The 19,079-nt window shown below is 45.8% G+C and overlaps 1 protein-coding gene across 3 annotated transcripts in view; it reads left to right on the plus strand.

Moving 5' to 3' along the window:
* The window catches only part of ME3 (malic enzyme 3), a 184,034-nt gene that overhangs the window by 147,633 nt on the left and 17,322 nt on the right, over positions 1-19,079 (plus strand). For all 3 annotated transcript variants that reach the window (XM_042959698.1, XM_042959699.1, XM_042959700.1), the window contains one exon: positions 13,381-13,490. In XM_042959698.1, the coding sequence (XP_042815632.1) occupies positions 13,381-13,490 (110 nt within the window). The remainder of the gene's footprint in view (positions 1-13,380; positions 13,491-19,079) is intronic.

Raw genomic sequence — 19,079 nt, forward strand, 5'->3', positions numbered from 1 at the left:
AAAGAAAGATGCTCAAATAATTACTATTGAGTTGTATAGATTTAATGTGTGCCTATTTAATGGCCCTGCCTGCAGTGTCCTTCAAGGCTGGTAGGGGGAATACAGTGGTCAGAGCACTTGGGACGTTTGGTTGGATTTAAAAGTTATGGCCTTCTTCCCAGAAAAGAGCTAGCAACTCACTTTTACAGAGCACCTACTCCGTGCTGGGGTGCTTTACATTTAATTATCACAGCAACCTTGAGGGATAGAGAAACTGAGGCTCAGAGAGGTCAAGTAACTTGTCCAAAATCACCCGGCTAGAAATTAACAAGAGTTTTGGCTCACCTCAAACCTATATGACTCCAAAACCTGAGGTCATTTACTACTGACCCTCTGCTGCCTGCTCTCCCCGCCTGGCTGGGAATGTCTTCCACTAGTGGCCTTATTTGTGTTAACTTGACCCTCGAGTTCAAGGGAATGGCCCAAACTAAGGTGACACAGAGATACCTTGCTGTGGTCTCAGAGGAGCGCGTGGCTCCAAGGAGAGCTGATGTCATACCGATGTGTACAGTGGGGCACTCCTGTGGAGGGAGTGTTCTCTGGCTTTCAGTCATTCCTGCTTCCATGTGTTCATGACACTTACTGAGCCAGGCAAGCACAGGGCACCGGGCACACAGTAGCATGTTTGTTGGGTCTTCTAACACGGGTATCTGAAGCTGACTTGTCCAGAGCTGGAAGCAGGAAAGGGGGTCCGTGCTCCTTTTTCAGCTTTTGTGTCAAACAATGGCAAATAAGACTTTTCCCTTGTCCTCAAGGACACTGCTTCATGCTGCTTTGATCTCGTCTGTCCCCTAACCTAGCTTAGTCTTTCCTGGAGGGGGGACCTCCCCAGCTGTGCCTCACTTCCATCCAGAAAGCCCACAAACACAGACTGGGATTTCCAGTCTTATGGTCTTCCACCCCCAACTAACTGTCATAATTAGGGTAGAATTTAGCCAGGTCTATGAGAGGCAGTTGAGACTCTTAGAAGGTTGGAGCTGTGACTGCAGGGCAGACTGTATGGTACAGGTGATAGGGTAGTACACCTGCAGAGAGAGATCGGAATGAGCCACACTAATCAGAGAAGCTTCATGGAACATCAGCAGCTTTATGACAACTAAAATGTACAGCCTGTGGGCAGACCAGAGCTGGTGGAAATGCTGACACCCCCGAGCTGGCCAGCAATTTGGTTGCTGGGAAAAGTGCACAGGCTTTCTGAGCAGAAGGTTAAGGAGTGAGATGCTGTGCCCTAGAAGAGAAATCCAGTACTGACCTCTGACCTTTAAGAGGTCAAGAGGTCAGCAGATCAGCCACCATCCTCTTTCCACACTGGGATTTCTGGCGCCATTTATGTGCTTGCCCAGGAACTCAGACAAACTGGGAAATTGAGGAGGAAATGCAAATTGTTCCTGAAGTGTTTTCTGTCTGGCCAGGGGTGGCCATCAGAGTAGTGACTGAGGAATTGCCACATTATTCTGGTACTTTTGCTTAGAAAATCACTGCTTCCTGTGACTGTCTTGTTACTTGATGGGAATTTTCCCCATTAGGCCAGAATGCCAGCTATAGGAGCCCGCCAGTCTGGCTGCCAGAGCCCAGCACACCGGGGGGATCTCCCGGTGCCAGACCTAGGAAGGGAAGGACCTTAGAGGTCCGCCCGCACCTCCTGGCTGGAATCCCTTCCACAACTTCCGTGCCAAGTGGCATTTCAGTGACTACAGAATCCCTTCCAGTGATCCAGCGCTTGAAATCTCTACCTTATATATCACTGGAATTTGTGTCTTGCTGACTTCCACCTGTTGGCTCTACTTTTTCCTCCAAGGCCACATAAAATAAGTCTACTATATTATTCCTTGTCCACAGAACAGGCCTTCAAGTCTTTGAAGAAAATCATTATGCCTCATTCCCCTTAGCTTTCTCTTTTCCAGGCTCAGTATTCCCACCTTCTCCAATCCATGGTTTCCAGTTTCCTCACCTACAGGATAGTTTCCCCATCATGCTTGTGAATCCCTTCCCAACTCCTGCCCCAGCAGAGTGAGTCATTCCCTCAGGCATATCTGTGGTGGGGCTGTGGTGTGAGGGCTTTGTGTCCACTCTTCCACTGGCTGCAAGGTCCTGGAGGGAGGGACCATGTCTTCTCCAGGCTCTAACTGGACTCTGGCTCCTACCTCCCCCATTTCCCTGGGACCTCCCCCATCACTCCTCTCTCACCTCTCCTCCACGCTATCTCCCTTACTTCATAGGGACAGCCCCATTTCAAAAATTAATCTGTCTTGGGGCACCTGTGTGGCTCAGTTGGTAAGTGTCCAACTCTTAATTTCAGCTCAGGTCATGATCTCATGGTTAATGGGATCAAGCCCTGTGTCCAGCTCTGTACTGACAGCACAGAGCCTGCTTGGGATTCTCCCTCTGTCTCTGCCTCTCCCCTGCTCTCCCTTTCTCTCTCTCTCACACCTCCCCCTCCCCAAATAAATAAACATTTTTAAAAAATGAATCCTTCAGTCCCTTATCCCCCAAAGGCTGTCATCCTTTCCCTACTTCATAGCCAACCTTCTTGAAATTCATAATCACTGACATTTCCTCCCCATTTATCTTTCAGCCCGCTGCAGACTGATCCCCCTCCACCACTCTCGTACAGGTAGTCTGGAAGAGGTCATGAATGACCATCTAAACGCCAGCTCCCACAGACACTTTGAGATCCCCTTCTCACTTGACATTCTGGCGACATCTGACACTCCTGACCACGGCCTGTCACGTGGCTCCTATGGCAGCTGCTGTGCTATCTCCCCCGACTACCTCCCTTCCTCCCCAAGCCCCACCCAGGCTCCAGCTCTGTTTATTTTCGTGCAGCCCCCGGAAGGCCCCCTCCTCTCATTCCACATGCATGTGCCTGAGACACCTTTCTTCCTCCCCTGCCCCACCGCAGTCTGCCGGTGAACCTCTGCTCCTCCTTCGGGCCACACCTGCGAAGCCCTCACTGCCTTTCCCTCCAGCAGAGCTGCCTGCTCCCTTGGAGGCCTCCCACATACCTAGCATGTACCTTTACCATTACCCTCGCCACAGTGTGCTGCAACTGCTTTATCTTCTTGCGTCCCCATCAGACTGTGAGATCCTTGCGTTTGCCTCTATAATCTGGTAACGTACGGTGGTCCCTTGTTCACCGTGGGCACTTAGACATGTTTGCTAAATTGAATTCTTATGTCATACCTAGGATGGTTCCTGACACAAAGAGAATACCCTGCTGGATACATTTCTTTAGTTATTGAAGCTGAAATGTCAATAAATAGTTGCGATGCAATGTGGTACATAGGCTGTGATAAAGATCTACCCAGAGTGTCATGGCAGTCCAGAGAGGAAGAGAATTAGTTCTACCCTGAGAATAGGGAAAGCAACATGACAAGAAAGCCTTCCCAGAAGAGGTGACATTTAAGCTGGGCCTTACAGTTTGAGTACGAGTTGGCTTGGGTGAGAGGGGGCCTGCTAGGCCCTTGAGCAAAAACACAGAGCTGTTCAAGGACCCACAATAATTGAAAGACAGCAGGATGTGTCTAGGGTATGGGAAGACATGGGCAGTGTTCAGGCATTAAGGTTGGGGCCAAAGTGAATACCAGCCAAGGAGTTTGGACATAATCCCAAGGGCGGTGGGAGCCCCATATGGATTTTCAAAAACTAAGTGTTCTGCACAGATTTGTGCTTAGAAAGATAGGGAGGATAGATTGGGGGAAGGGGAATAAACCTGGAGGGAGTGAGATTAGTTATTATAGGATCCATGCCAGAAGAGACAATTGAAGTAATCCCAGGGAGAGATGACCTTGCTCTGAATTCACCCAGCCCTACCTGGTACAGAGTTCTTTGTGTGGAGACTTGTGTCTGTCAGCATGGTCTCTGCCACACATAGGTGGGGAGGGTGGGACACAGGGTAAGGTCTCTAGTCAGATAAGTGTAAAAAATGCTGGGTTAAACAGGTGTCTCAATGCAGGATTTTTCAGAGCCTTCAACATACACTGCATTATACTATATGTAACATCCAGAGTTTCTCAAACATATTTAGCCACAGAAACTTTCTGAGAACCTCTCAAGAGACTAGAGTTTAATGGAATATATAAATTTTTTAAAAAGACCAAGAGCTTTCATAATTCTGTTAGCTGTAGTTCCTGGAAGGAAAAAATAAATCAAAGACATAGCTTTCCACTAGGTGACAGCTAATGTGCTCACTGAGCACTCTGCTGTGAGAATGTTGTATGTGTGGGTTTGTTGGGTGAGCAGAGAGGGCTCCCCTGGAAATATGTATGTTGCTTTTGGTCATTTGGTTTGGAGACAGGCTGAGCAAATTCACCTGCTCCTCTCAGGTCCCTTGTGTTTATTCAGGCCTGAAAGAGGTTAGACCCAGGTATTTGAAAGAATGACAGGTCCTGACCTCCGGAACAGAGAAACCAGGTATACAGAGCCAGGAATGTTCTCCTCTCACCACATCCCTCACACAACATTCCATCAGCTTGCTGGGGGGATGGACAGAGCATCCACCTCAGAATCTCCTTATCCTGGGGTGGCTGCATCCCAGATGGCAAGTACCTGGTTCCGTCAGTCTTGGCCTGGGTCTTGTCCACTGTCATACAAAGCTCACTAGGGTTCCCAGAGACAGGTTGCCATTTTCACGCTTCCACTTGCCTGAGCACTGGGGGGTGGAATTGAACAGCCATCCATCATCCTTGGGACTTTAAGTGAACCCTGGCCTTGGAATGCCTTCCCTGGCAGCTCCAAGGCCATTTCCCAGCTGAGTCCCTAAGGTGGAAAAGTCTGGGCAGCTCCGTGTGTGGCTTGGGGAGGTGCCTCTTTCTCCATTGCAGGAATTCTCCCCTGGAGAGGCATCAGATATTCCTCAGCCCCTGCCAGGGCTTCAGGGTGAAGAGTTCAAAAGTGCAGAAGGGGACAGACCAGCAGGAGCCTCCCCGGTGAGGGGCAGCTTCCAGCAGGAAGAAAGGTCAGCAAGAGGCTGCCAGCCCTAAAATCAGAAAGCTGCCCAGCCCCCTGAATAGTGTGCCTGAATAGGTACCCTTCTTAGGGTTCTTCTGCTCCAGCCACACTACCTGGAGGGTACCTGCCTCAGCCCTGTTCATTTAGCTGGTTCATTTAGCTGTGTCTCAGCTCAAAACAGACTCTGAAAGACTCACTCTTCAGCTTTTCCTGACACATGTTGCTCTTCCTGAGAATGGTCAAACCTCCCTACTCTAGACTTCTAGAAAAATCTGAGTGAAGCTCATAGTGTTTCTACCCCAACTGTCCATTAAGTAGCTCATGCTACAGCTCCACCACTCAGAGCAGGAAACTGAGACCCAGAGAGAGAGACTCCCCCAAGATGCAGAGCTTCTGTCGGAGACAGAGAGAGAACACGGTTTTCCTGTTACCCAGTTGAGTGTTTTCTTACCACACGGCCCCGTCTTTCTCAATAGAGAAAGAAATCCAACATTATTATCTATTTAGTTGTATCTTTTACAAAATCACACTGCTGTTAAGGTTGAGTTAAAGGCATCATATTGCTATGAAGATAAGTTCTAGAGTCAGATAGAGCTGGATTCAGATTCCAGCTCCACCAGTTTGCACCTGCAGTAGAGTTTATAACCCCTGGGCAAATAACTTCACATCTGTAGCTCAGGATTCCTTCTCTGAAACAGCACCTACTTCATTAAGTCATACGAAAATTAATTGAGATAATGTATGGTAAATAGCTCAGCGTGATGCCCAGAGGGGAATAAGCACTCAATAAACTTTAGCTCTTTGTGTTACTGTTGTTAGTAGTAGCGCATTTTAAGTAATATGTAAGGCAATTACAATTAACATTTAAATTGGTGTTTTGGTCCATTACCTGTATTTGAACGTATATGGATGAAATGAGAACAAATTTTTTTCACCTAGACCATTTAAATTTTCACTTTGAAATTTTGTGTTTATTCTTAAGGGATTTTAATTAGATTAACAAGTTAGCAGGCAAACTAAATCTCTACCAACTCTCTTTCATATATCCACCCCTTCCTAAACATTTATTGAACAACTCAAGTATCACCTTTTCATAGGTGCTCAGTGATGCTTTGGGATGGGTGAATGGACAGATGGATGGATGGATGGATGGATGGATGATGTTGAGAACAATTGAAGTAGCCACCTTTGGTTCACACCAGCCAGTGGTTAGGTTTTATGAAAAGCCATGAGGGACTGAGAGACTGGAAGAAAATGGTTAAGGGCCCAAAGGTCTCAATGGAGACAAAGAACAGGTGCAAGGTGCAGTAGGAATGAGGAAGGCAAAGGACAGGCTGTCAGAAACCAATATAGACAGTATGACATTCTGGAGTAGGAGTGGTTCCTGGTGAAGAAAGGTCCAAGGAGTAGCCATGTGGATGGGTATCTGAGGTGGACAGGAGTTCTGGAGGTCCTTAAATCCAAGGAGGTCTGGGAACTAAGTCTAGGTTATCAGATGGACAATTCACATAGCACACTGCACATTTTGTGCAATTCCAAGTTAGGATTAAAGTGACCTGAATTAATGAAATTTTACTCTATTTCATCAAATTGCTCACTGGGGATGTTCCCTTATGTAAAACTGAATGTAGCAAGGGGCCAAGATGGTGTAGTAAGAGGACTCTAAGCTCACCTCATCCTGTGGATACAACTAGAAAACACACTCGTGTCAGTGCAAATAACCCAGAAAAGGACCTGAAGACTAGAAGAACAAACTCCGCAACTAAAGGTAGAGAAGAGGCCACTTCGAAGACAGTAGGAAGGGTGGACACCCAGTGGGGATCTAAATGGACCAAGGCCACCCATGGACAGAGGGAGCTTTGAAGAGGGAGAGAAACAGACTACCACACCAAGGAGCTAGCACAGGGAAAACAAATCCCCAAAACATTTGGCTTTGAAAGTGAGAGGGGCCAAATTTCATATAGCAAGACTTAAAACTTGGAGTTTTAAAAATCAGAAGGCTCAGCTCTCCAAGAGCCCAAAGGGCAATAGGAAGCTGAGTCCCTGCACTTAGAAAGAAGCTCTACAAATAGCCCCCATAGAAGCAGCAGTCTGAAAACGCCTGGGGTAAACATGAGGGAATTTTTTTTTTTACACATCTCAGAGCAGGTCTTGGAGGGGCAGGTCTCCCAGAGGGACTTCCAGGAACAAAGGAGCTAACCAGCTCCATCTCCCTTCCCCACCCCCTAGCATAAACATATAACCACCTATGGGAACCAGCACAGTGGCAACATTCACTACCTAACTTGTGTATGCCAAGCCCCACTCCCCCTCACTTTGCCAGATCTACCCTTCCCAGTCACCCTTGCCTCAGTCCAGGCACTGCAGTCCCCTCCCCCAGAATACCTGCACAAATCTTGCCAACACCATTTCTCTGGACTTGGGCTTTTGCAGGGCCTCTGTCCCTATGGTGATGGCTGTAGGCTCTGTGGAAGCCCAAGGCTCACATTGTTAAAACTGCACACCACACCCTGAAGCCCTGGTCCCAGCAGTGGCCCCACCTTATTAAAACTGCATGCCCCACCTGGGCCAGGGACCAAACTCTGCCTACAATAGTCAGAGCCTCTGCAGATGACTGATGGAAAAAAGGCAGCCAGGACTCAACAGCAGGGCACACACAACACACACAGGAGACAACCCTGAAGCACCAGGTTCTGATGAACAGAGGACACTGCACTGCATGGCACTAAAGGACCTCTTCTTCATAAAGCTATTACTTTCATAGAGCAGAAGATGTAGCTGACTTTTTCTAATACACAGGAAACAGAGGAATATGGCCCAAATAAAAGAACAGGACAAAACCACAGCAAGACACCCAAGCAAAATAGATAAGATGCCTGATAGAGAATTTAAAGCAATGATTATAAAGATACTCACTGGACTTGAGAAAAGAGTGGAGGACCTCATGAAACCCTTAACAAAGAAAAAGAAAACATAAAAAAGAACCAGAGATGAAGAGCACAATAGGTGAAATTAAAAATACACTAGAAGGAATAAAATGGCAGGCTACAGGAAGCAGAGGAACATATTAGTAACCTGGAGGACAGAGTAAGGGAAAGTAATCAAAACGAGAAAATGAGAGAAAAAAATTATGCAAAATGAGAATAGACTTAGGGAACTCAGAAACTCCTTTAAGCATGATAGCATTTACATTATAGGGATTCCAGAAGAAGAAAAGAGAGAAAGTAAAGATGGGGGGAAGGGGGCTGGCTGGCTCAGTTGGAAGAGCATGCAACTCTTGACTTCAGGATTGAGAGTTCAAGCCCCATATTGGGTATAGAGATTACTAAAAAATAAATAAATAAAATTTAAAAAGAGAGAAAAGGGGGCAGAAAATTTACTTGAGGAAATAATAACTGAAAACTTTCCTATCTGGGTAAGGAAATCGATATCCAGATCCAGGAAACACAAAGATTCCCCCAGCAAAATCAACCCAAGGAGGTCTACACCAAGACGCATAGTAATTAAAATGGCAAAAAGTAGCAATAACAACAACAACGAAAAATTTAAAGCAGCAAGAGGAAAGACAGGTACATAAAAAGGAAACCCCATAAGGCTATCAGGAGGTTTTTAAGCAGAAATTTTCCAAGCCAGAAGGGAGTGGCATGGTATATTGAAAGTGTGGAAAGGGAAAAATCTGCAGCCAAGAATATTCTATCCAGCAAGGCTATCATTCAGAATAGAAGGAGAGATAAAGAGTTTCCAAGACAAGCAAAAGCTAAAGGAGTTCATGACCACTAAACCAGCCCTTCAAAAAATGTTAAAGGGGACTCTTTGCATGGAAAGGAAAGACAGTAAGAGTTAAAAAAAAAAAAAAAAGGAAGCACAAAAGCAGTAAAAACAAGTGTATCTGTAAAAATCAGTCAGGAGACTCACAAAATAAAAGAGTATGATACCATATATCAGAAATGTGGTGGGGAAAGGAGTAAAGAATAGGCTCAAACTTAAGCTACCATCAACTTAAAATAGACTGCTATATATAGAAGATGTTATGTACAAACCTAGTGGTAACCATGAATTAAAATCAGTAATAGATATGCAAAGAGGTGAAAGACCTGTACTCTGAAAACTATAAAATTGATGAAAGAAATTGAAGACAACACAAAGAAATGGAAAGACATTCTATGTTCATGCCCTGGAAGAACAAATATTATTAAAATAGCTACACTACCTAAAACATCTACAGATTTAATAAAATCCCTAACAAAATACCACAGCATATTCATTTTTCAAAGAGTTAGAAAAAACAATCCTAAAATTTGTATGGAACCACACAAGACCCCAAATAGCCAAAGACATTTTGAAAAAGAAAAACAAAACTGGAGGCCTCACCATTCTAGACTTTAAGTTATATTACAAAACTGTAGTAATCAAAACAGTATGGTACTGGCAAAACATAGGCACATAGATCAACAGAATAGAAAGACCAGAAATAAACCCATAGTTAAATGTTCAGTTAATCTTCAATAAAGGAAGCAAGAATAAGCAAAGAGAAAAAGACAGTCTCTTTAGCAAATGGTGTTGGAAAAACTGGAAGGCAACATGCAAAAGAATGAAATTGGACCACTTTCTTATACCTACACACAAATAAACTCAAAATGCATTAGGGACCTAAATGTGAGACCTGAAACCATAAAAATCCTAGAAGAGAATATAAGCAGTAATTTCTTTGACATCAGCCGAAACAACCTCTTTCTAGATATGTGTCCTGAGGCAAGGGAAAGAAAAGCAAAAAATGAACTATTGGGACTATATCAAAATAAAAGTCTTCTGCATAGCAAAAGAAATAACCAACAAAACTAAAAGACAACCTACAGAATAGGAGAAGATACTTGTAAATGACATGTCTGATAAAGGGTTAGCATGCTAAATGTGTAAAGAACTTATACAACTCAACACCCAAAAACCTAAAGAATCCAAGTAAAAAAAGAAAATGGGCAAAAGGCATGAGCAGACATTTCTCCAAAGAAGACATACATATGGCCAACAGATAATGAAAAGATGCTCAACATTACTGATCATCAGGGAAATGCAAACCAAAATCACATTGAGATATCATGTCACATCTATCAGAATTGTTAAGATCAAAAATTCAAGAAACAACAAGTATTGACAAGAATGTGGAGAAAAAGGAACCCTCGTATGCTGTTGGTGGGAATGCAAACTGGTGCAGCCACTGTGGAAGACAGTTTGGAGGGTCCTCAAAAAACTAAAAATAGAACTACCCTATGATCTTATAATCACACTACTGTGTATTTACACAAAGAATACAAGAAAACACTAATTCAAAGGGATATATGCACCCCTGTACTTATTGCAGTGTTATTTATAATAGCCCAAACCATGGAAGCAGCCCAAGTGTCCGTTGATAGATGAATGAGTAAAAATGTAGTATATATACACAATACAGTATTACTCAGCCATAAAAAAGAAATCTTGCCATTTGCAACAACATGGATGGATCTAGAGAATATAATGCTAAGTGAAATAAGCCAGCTAGAGAAAGACAAATACCAAATGATTTCACTCCTGTGGAATTTAAGAAATGAAGCAAACAAAGGGGGGAGAAAAAAGACAAACCAAGAAACAGACTTAACTATAGAGAACAAACTGATGGTTATCCGAGGGAGGTGGGGGGGGGGGGATAGGTAAAACGGGTGAAGGGGATTAAGAGTGCACATTTCACGATGAGCACTGGGTAATGTATAGAATTGGTGAATCACTATATTGTACGCCTGCAACTCCTATAACACTGTATGTTAACTACACTGGAATTAAAAAATAAGTAAAAAATAAAAAGTAAAATAAAACTTTACTCATAAAAAAACTGAATTTAATATGAAAGAGTAGTAGTGCATTGAACAAAGGTATTTATAATTTTGCCTTATTTTTATCTCAGATTGGTATTGCTTAAAGGTCAAGTGTGTGTGTGTGTGTGTGTGTGTGTGTGTGTGTGTGTGTGTGTGTGTGTAAGAGAGACAGAAAGAAAAAGAACGTGCATCGCATTGCTTTGTTATCTGACCTTTTCAGCATTTTAGCTCCAGGCCAGTCGTGGAGCAACACTGGGAGTCTTGTGAGGATTATATATAGCAAAATGTCACCAGCAACCAAAGACATTCTGTCCCCCTCCCAATCCAAATACTTGAAATTCACACCCTGGAAAAAAATTCACAGTAAATTTTGGGTCAGCAAGAATAGCACTGTATTTGTGCATAGGACGTTTTATTTTTCAGTTGTATTCACTGTAAAAGGAGAACGGGGCTGGATGGTGGGTTGGGAGATACAGAGAGCCCCCTTCCCCACCCCAAACAGCACTTGCTCTGTGAATGAATAGGAATTGTGGCCAAAATGACATGTGTGCTTAGCAATTTACAATTTCAGAATAACCCCAGCTTTTCATCCTCACAACAGCCCACTGAAGTTGGCCAGGCAGATATTACTGTGCCCATTGACAGATGAAAAACTGAGGCAGAATAAAGGAGTGAAGGGATAGATGTTAGACCATTCAGAGCCAGGTGAGGCCCACAAGCCTGCTGACCCATGCCCGGTACTCTTAGTACTGGACTATGGCAAGTCACAGCCTCTCCATTTCTGCCGCTATGACATGAACCCACCTCCAAGTCCCCCCACCAACAGCTTTAACTTGCTAAGGTTCTGGAAGGACCATGACAGGAGCAAATATTTACCTGCTGCTGGATTCCTACCATATAGGGTAAGCCAGGCACAAAATTATGAAGTTGAAATAGAAGTTTCTGGGCTATTTCAGGACTACTCACCCATCATAGACAACAGCCTCATTGGAAAGATGCCCCGGGTAGCACAGGAAGCCCACCAGGTATGCGCCCCACCCACATTTTCTAGCAGGGTCATAAATCTTTCTTTCCACAGCTGGTCCCACACTGGTCCTAAGCTTTTAGTTCACACCAGGTTGGGAGTGACAGACCCCTTCTCCCCATCTCATGCTTCAACACTCCTGGCTGGTCAATCAAGGCACTTTTTCTCAATGAACATGAACATAATTAAATATTTGACACAAATGGACCCATGAGATGAAATTTTTTTGTCTGTGCATTAGGTAATTTTTAATAATTTGTGTCATGCTTGTTTCCAAGAAAAGACACAATAGATCAAAACTATCAAAATGACGATCAAAAGCAAGAATGGAGTAAGGGGAAGGGTGTGTGCAGAAAGGCTGGCCTGATGCTGCCTTCAGCCCAGGAACAGAAAACTGAACTCTCAGCTTTCTCACAATGTCAACAGGAAAAATGGGTTACAGATACAGCCATTTTTTAGGAAAGACAAACTTTCCCTGACCTTGAAATCTAGGAGTGAAATCTAGGAGTCAGTTGTAGCATAGTTTTTAAAAAGGCACATCAGGCGGCTTAATGGGCATTGTCTTCACCCACCCAGGCATTGTTTCTCAGAGTTCTCTAGACTGTGAGAATCCAAACAATCTGGGGTGCTTGATAAAGATGCAGATTCCTGTTCAGCATGGTGACCACAGTTCATGGTTCCTACTGAGTCGTATACTTGAAGTTTGCTACGAGAGTTTTCTTAGATGTCCACACCACACACACACACACACACACACACACACACACACACACACACACAACATGGTGTTGCTGTGAGGTGATGCATGTGTTAATTAGCTTGGTTGTGGTAATCATTTCATAATGTATATCACAGTATCCCACTGTACATCTAAAATATGTGATTTTTGTCAATTATGCCACAAGAAAGCCAGAGGGAAAAATATATATACATTCATGAGCCCTGCCCCAAATTCACTAAGTGAGAATCTCAGGAGGATGGGCCTGGTGGTCTGTATTTTGAACAAGCTCACTAACTGATGTTCTATACCTGCACATTGGTTAGTGGAGGAACTCCAGGTCTCAAGACTCACCCAGAGAGATGTTTGAAGGCTGCAGAGGCTCTCCAGGCCCCCCAGGGGTTGGAAAGTCGAGGTCTCTTCATGCACTTGGGTGGGTAGTGAGCTTTCTGCTAGAATTTCAGATGGCCATAAGCCCCATCTCAGTCTTTCCATCACCCCTCAGGGTCTGCCATCCATAACTCATGGTAGCCACCAGCCTACATTAGAGACAAAAATATAGGCTCAGCTGACCCACCAAGCCTGGTGTTCCTACTCTCTCCCTTCCCCATCCTCATTCATAATGGGGAAAGCACAGCCAGGGAGTCCAGGAGCCATCCAAGTGGCAAAAACCCCACTGAATGAGCCATGTCACCCCCCACCATCTGTCCTGTGCCTCCCCACTCCCAGGGCAGGTTGGGATCTGCCAGGGACTGGCCTTGGGGAGACAATCATGAGTTCTTTCCTTTCCCTTTTCACAGGTTTGGAATAAATTGTCTCATCCAGTTTGAAGACTTTGCCAATGCCAATGCCTTCCGCCTGCTCAACAAATACCGCAACAAGTATTGCATGTTCAATGATGACATCCAAGGTAAGTTTCCACCCCACCTGACAAAGCTACCAAGGACTCATGCCTTCTCACAGATTTCCCCTAGATGCCCAAGTGGGGGCACCTCCTAGCTAGTTTGCTGCCAGCAGCTGTGGAAGAAAGAGCATTAATGTTGGATTCAACTCCCACTTGGCTAAATTTAGTTCTGTGACTTTGAAAAAGTCCCTTAACTTTGCTAAGCCTCAGTTTCCTCATCTATAAAATGGATGTCATTACTGCTTCAAAGGAAAGTAAGAATTATGCGATTTAATACATGAAAGAAATACTAAACAGTGCTGTCATTTTCCAGCTGGTTGAACTTGGGCTAATCATATCTCTGAGCTGTAGTCTTATCATCTAGTCAATGTGGATGATAATAACTGCCTTGGGAGATTATTATGAAAATTTAAAGAGCTAATATATGAAAAGCACTAGCACAGAGGATTCATCGGACCAAAGCATCAATTACCCTAAAAATGTCCTTCCCCAGCCCCAATAGCTCGCTCTTGGATTTTCCAAATATTAGGTGCAGCTCTGTCAGAATCAGGACAGTCCCTTCTCTTAACTTGGCTAGAATGTGTGTTACTCAGAATGATAACTGTGAAAGGCATTGATGCCAGGGCCCCAGGGTGCTCCAAAAGCCAATGGGAAGCATTTTCTAGTTCAGGATCAACTTGGTTACCTGTTCTATGGACCAGAAGTATCTGAAGGCACTTGCTTCTTGCTGTGGAGATGCCAGTATGTGAAACTGGAAGGGAAGGGTTGGGTGGGGGGGGGTCCCTCATATATCATCTCTCCTGATCCAGGCATTCTCAGTAAGAGCACTGGGAGCTATTCCTAATGTTTTGTAAAAGTCAACAGAAACACTGATGACATGTAGTTAGCATCTAATAGAGGGAGTTTGGCAAGCAGAATGTTTTAAAACCAAAGATGCATGTCAGGACAAGAACAAGTTGGTGAGGGACAGGTGTTGGTCCTTCCTTGGGAGTAAAAGATTGGCCAACCTTTCATTTTGCAGATGAGACCCAAAGAGGTCACAACTTCTCATCAAATGAGTTAGGGTTAAACCTAAGAGGGTTCAAACCCAGATAATAATAAGTAAGGTTTAGAGCTGAACATGTATTATACATCAGACACTGTTCTAAGCACTCTACACATTTAATCCTATGTGATCTTATTATCTCTGTTTTAAGAATGAAGAAACTGAGGCACAGAGAGTAAGTAGTTTATGCAGAAAGTAAGTATAGAGTTGAAATCTGGACCCTAAATTCTAAGTACATAATCACTCATCGTACTGTTCCTAGACCATACACTATTACAGAACCAAATCTTTCTTCCTTTCCTGTGGCCCACATTAAGAGCTAAAGAAATGTGATGAATGGGGTGTGTTTTTGGATTGGGCATACATTTTTTAAGAGGCAGGATAGCACAGTTTAGCATATTTTTAGATAATTAAGATCAAAATATATGAGTTCAGCACTTGAAGAGTGGGTAGCCAGAGAGGGGAGACCCAGTAAGGGAGAGCTGACATATGGCAACCCCCCAGCCTGTCACCAGTCTGTCACCCTAGATGTATGGGCCTGGGATAGCCCAGTATTACCCAGAGAAGTGGGCACTCTGCACAGACAGGGCAGCACAGTCCAAGAGCAATCGTTGGTGGCAGGAAGCATTCCCTCCCTGCCCTCCTGCTGGTCACCTCACTGTCAGCCCCGCGGACAGGGGTGTGGCCACAGCCCTCAAGGAAACACCTGCTGGCTAGCCCCTGACCGGCTCCCCCCGTCATGGCACTCACTCATGAGTCAGAGGCAGGACAGCCATCCCCCTGAGCCCACTGGGCTGCCAAGACCAGAAGGTGGGAGTGGAAAACAAGTCCATGTGGGCGGCACACCTGGTACAGACTCCAGATGTACACACACACACACACACACACACAGTCATGTGTGTACATCCTCATAAACATGGGGACACATCTGGACCCTGCAATCCACCTGCCTCCACTACCCCCCGCTGCTGCCAGAAAGCACCTCTAAGATGAAACTATGGCCGTCAACCCCCTCTTCATGAGCAAGTTCACACTGCCCCACTGCAAGTATCAGGCCTCGAGGATCTGCCTCTATGGGCCCCACTCCACCCCCACCAATCTCTCTGTCCTCTGACCCACTGTTATGTTTACTCCTCTAACCCCTTTCCTTGTCAGTTCTCTCTGCGTGTGAAAGTTCTGCCCCTTAGTCACTCATATGTACCTTTCAAGACTCAGCTTAAGGGTCTCCTGTCCCAGGGAAGGACTCACAGCAGCCTTTGCTCCCCCAGTCTGATTCAGGTGCCCACCAGGTGCTCCCACAGTCACCTGTGCTCGCCTGTCAGTTCTCTTACCACACTGTACCCCAAATGTCCACGTGGAGTTGTCTGTCTCCCCAGGAGACAATAAGCTTCCAGAGGCAGAAACTATGTCATCTATTCTCATTCCCCAGTTCCCAGCACAGTGCCTGGCACATTCTAGATGCTTCATAAGTATTTGGAGAGTGAATGAATGAATGAAGTCTACACACACAAATTGACATTCTCATAAGCATACCCGCCAATTCCCGTGGGCATGTCTACCTTGGACACCTGCCCCTGCAGCCTCTCTTGTCCAGGTCATCATACATGTACTTACACAGTAGTGCCCCCCACATGTGCTCACATTCAGATGGATTTACATCGTCGTGTGTACACATGTAGCATTTTTAATTTAGTCAATTCATTGTTAAATTCATTGGTTTTGATTTCCTGTTTATAGCCAGTCCCAGCAGAGTCTATTTCGCTCCCAGGCAAAGCTGGATGGAATAGTTTTCTGGGTCCCACAGCAGACAGCAGAGGACTTTCCCATTCTTTTCTCAGCAATTAAAAACTAAAATCATGCATCTGAAATGTGTGATGAGAGCTAGCGAATAGTATCATAATGTCAGGAGCCCTATAATATCAAGTCTTTGATAGGACAGGCTGACTGTTAGGTAGGAGCATGTAAGTAATAACAGTAAAGAGGTGGGGGTGGAGGCACACCACCCAGATCTTCCTTCGAGAAAAGACTTGATGCCCAACTACTGGCAGGGCTGTCAGCTGCCTCGGGCAGAGTCCCAGCTCCAGAGCTGCCTCGCCCACGGTCCTGCCCTGCCAGGGATGCCCTCACCCCGTGATGAGGGAATATAAAAGCCCAACCATTTTGGCCCAATGCAGGACAAGTCTGAGGGGACATTGAACTCCAGAGCTCCCCCACAGGGTTGGCTGAGGCTTTGGGGACTGCATCACAGCCCAGCTTCTCCTCTGCTCCCTCCTGCTTTCCCCCTGCCCCACCCCTTTCCCTCTCGCTTCCATAGGTGCCAATCCCAAGGGCACTTCTTGGTAACATCCTGAACACTCTACATGTCTCAGAATGTGCTTCCCAGGGAGCCCAAGCTGTGCCAAATAATATTTTGCATGCACAGAGAACTTTAGGTGTGAGCTATTTTTTAATCCATACTGCCTCGTAACTTCCTGGCAACAGCCCCCCACCCCCTCGGGGAGGGCAGACATTGCTGTCCCCTGTCACTGGTAAGGAAACTGGAGTTCAAGCGTTAACTTTTGCTCCAGGTCACATAGCCAGACAGACACAAAGTGGGACTAGAACCTAGTTGTTTCTGACTCACAGTTCTCCACTCTCTCTCCATGACATCAGGCTGCCTATTCCCCTGTGTGGGTGAGGCGGTGCAACGAGTCTTCTTGCTAAGGATTAAATTCCAGATCCCACATAAGTGGGGATATCACTAGTCTCCAGAAGCCTGCTGCTCCCATCTTTCCCATCCCCTCCTCCAACTCCCCTGGTTTACAGACCAAAGAGGAGATCCAGAGAGGGGAAGGGGCTTGACCACACCATCAGCTGGTTACTGATGAGTCCAGGACCAGAAGCCTATGATGTGTGTTCTCAGTGCTAAGTGGGCAATTAGGACATTGGTGAGCAATTCCAGGACTCAGGGGGAAACATGGAAGATGAAGCTCATGCTTAATCTTTAACTCCAAATACAAAGTTAAGAGAAATGAAACATAAAACTATATAGCCATGCTCAAAAATAGAAAAAGGAACACCATATGCAGAATTGAAAAGGGTTGAGAGGGAGGGAGGGCAGAAGGGAGGGATGACCATGACAAACAGACCCCAAAAACAAGTTATATGTGGTTGCTGGGAACAGACCCAACGCACCCCAGCAGGACTCGTCATTGGAATCTACCTGAAACCCCACATATGGGAGGGGCTAGAGCCAGTCTGCCACATGAAAATGACACTGGGGCCATGCTGCCGGCTCCGAATACCGGCCCAGCATCACATCCTTGGTGGAACAAGGAAGGTGGGACTGAGGGCTTGAGGATCACAGCAGACAGCTCCAAGAGGGCAGGGCCATGCCTGGAGCTGAGCAGGAGCTCCAGCACATAATTTGAACTGTCTCCCAGCCAGTCCGGCTGTACCACACACCTGGGACTCACCCCACAGGGCTGACTACACGGTGGGGCCTCTGGAAACCCAGTGCTGGAAGGGTGAAGCGCTCCCCAGGACTGCTGACGGTCTCCTCTGTGCCCACCCCAGCTGGCTCACAGAGAGCCTCAGCCGCCCCAGGCTGGTCCTCGGTGAGCAGGGCTGCTCGTGTGCTGACATACTGCTGGCAGTCTTTTCGGGAGACTTTGGAAAACACAGAGGCTCAGGTGACTTGTTTCAACTGGGGCCAGAGAAGCCTCCCTGCTCTTAGGGGAGGAGGGAACTGGAAGGGGGACAGCAATAGGAATGATCATGCTGGAGGACAGGCCAGCTGCCTTCTTCCACAGAAGCCAGATCCAGGATGCTGCTGGCCTAGTGACCATGGACCTCCGGCCCCCACTGCTAGCTCCTCACACAGTGTGGCTCGGGTGTGAAAGTCTAGCTGGCGTGTCCAGTCCACAGCATCCTCCTACCCCACCGGCCTGCCCTGGACCTGTACTACTCCTGAGTCCTACCACATACCTGGGGCCAGATGGCCTGTCAGGGTGCCCTGTGGCATGTCAGGCCATCATCACCCCCTCACACTTTCAAATTTTAATTCGTGAGTCTGAGTGCTTAATAGTCAGACCTTGTATTGAGACAAGCCTAGGTCTGAATCCCCATTTTTCTCCCTTTGGCTTTGGCCACTTGACTTAAATCCTCACAGCCTTCTTTATCTGCAAAATGGACATCATAGTATTAACAGCCCGAAATGATAATCGTCAGTATGTACAGAATGACCAAGATGGTTTTAAAAGGCCAGCATCTATTCTAGTTGGCTGGACTTTACACCGACTTTACACCAGAATTACCCCAGTTTATGGCACCAGGTCATTATAAGGACAGGAGTCATGTATAGGCAGGGACAGGCACGTAACAGTACTTAGTTCTGGTACCTAGTACAAATACCTCTGGTGCATAGTATGCTCCTGGCACATAAGTATGAGAGGGAGGGAAGAAGGGTTGATACCCAGGATAGAGGCGCTTTGGTGGAGGTGAGGAAAGAGATGGGTGTGAGCACAGATCTGGGCAAGCCTGAGAAGGAGGCAGGACGTTTATCCACCTTC

The sequence above is a fragment of the Panthera tigris genome, chromosome D1 (assembly GCF_018350195.1).
Source record: "Panthera tigris isolate Pti1 chromosome D1, P.tigris_Pti1_mat1.1, whole genome shotgun sequence".
Taxonomy (NCBI): domain Eukaryota; kingdom Metazoa; phylum Chordata; class Mammalia; order Carnivora; family Felidae; genus Panthera; species Panthera tigris.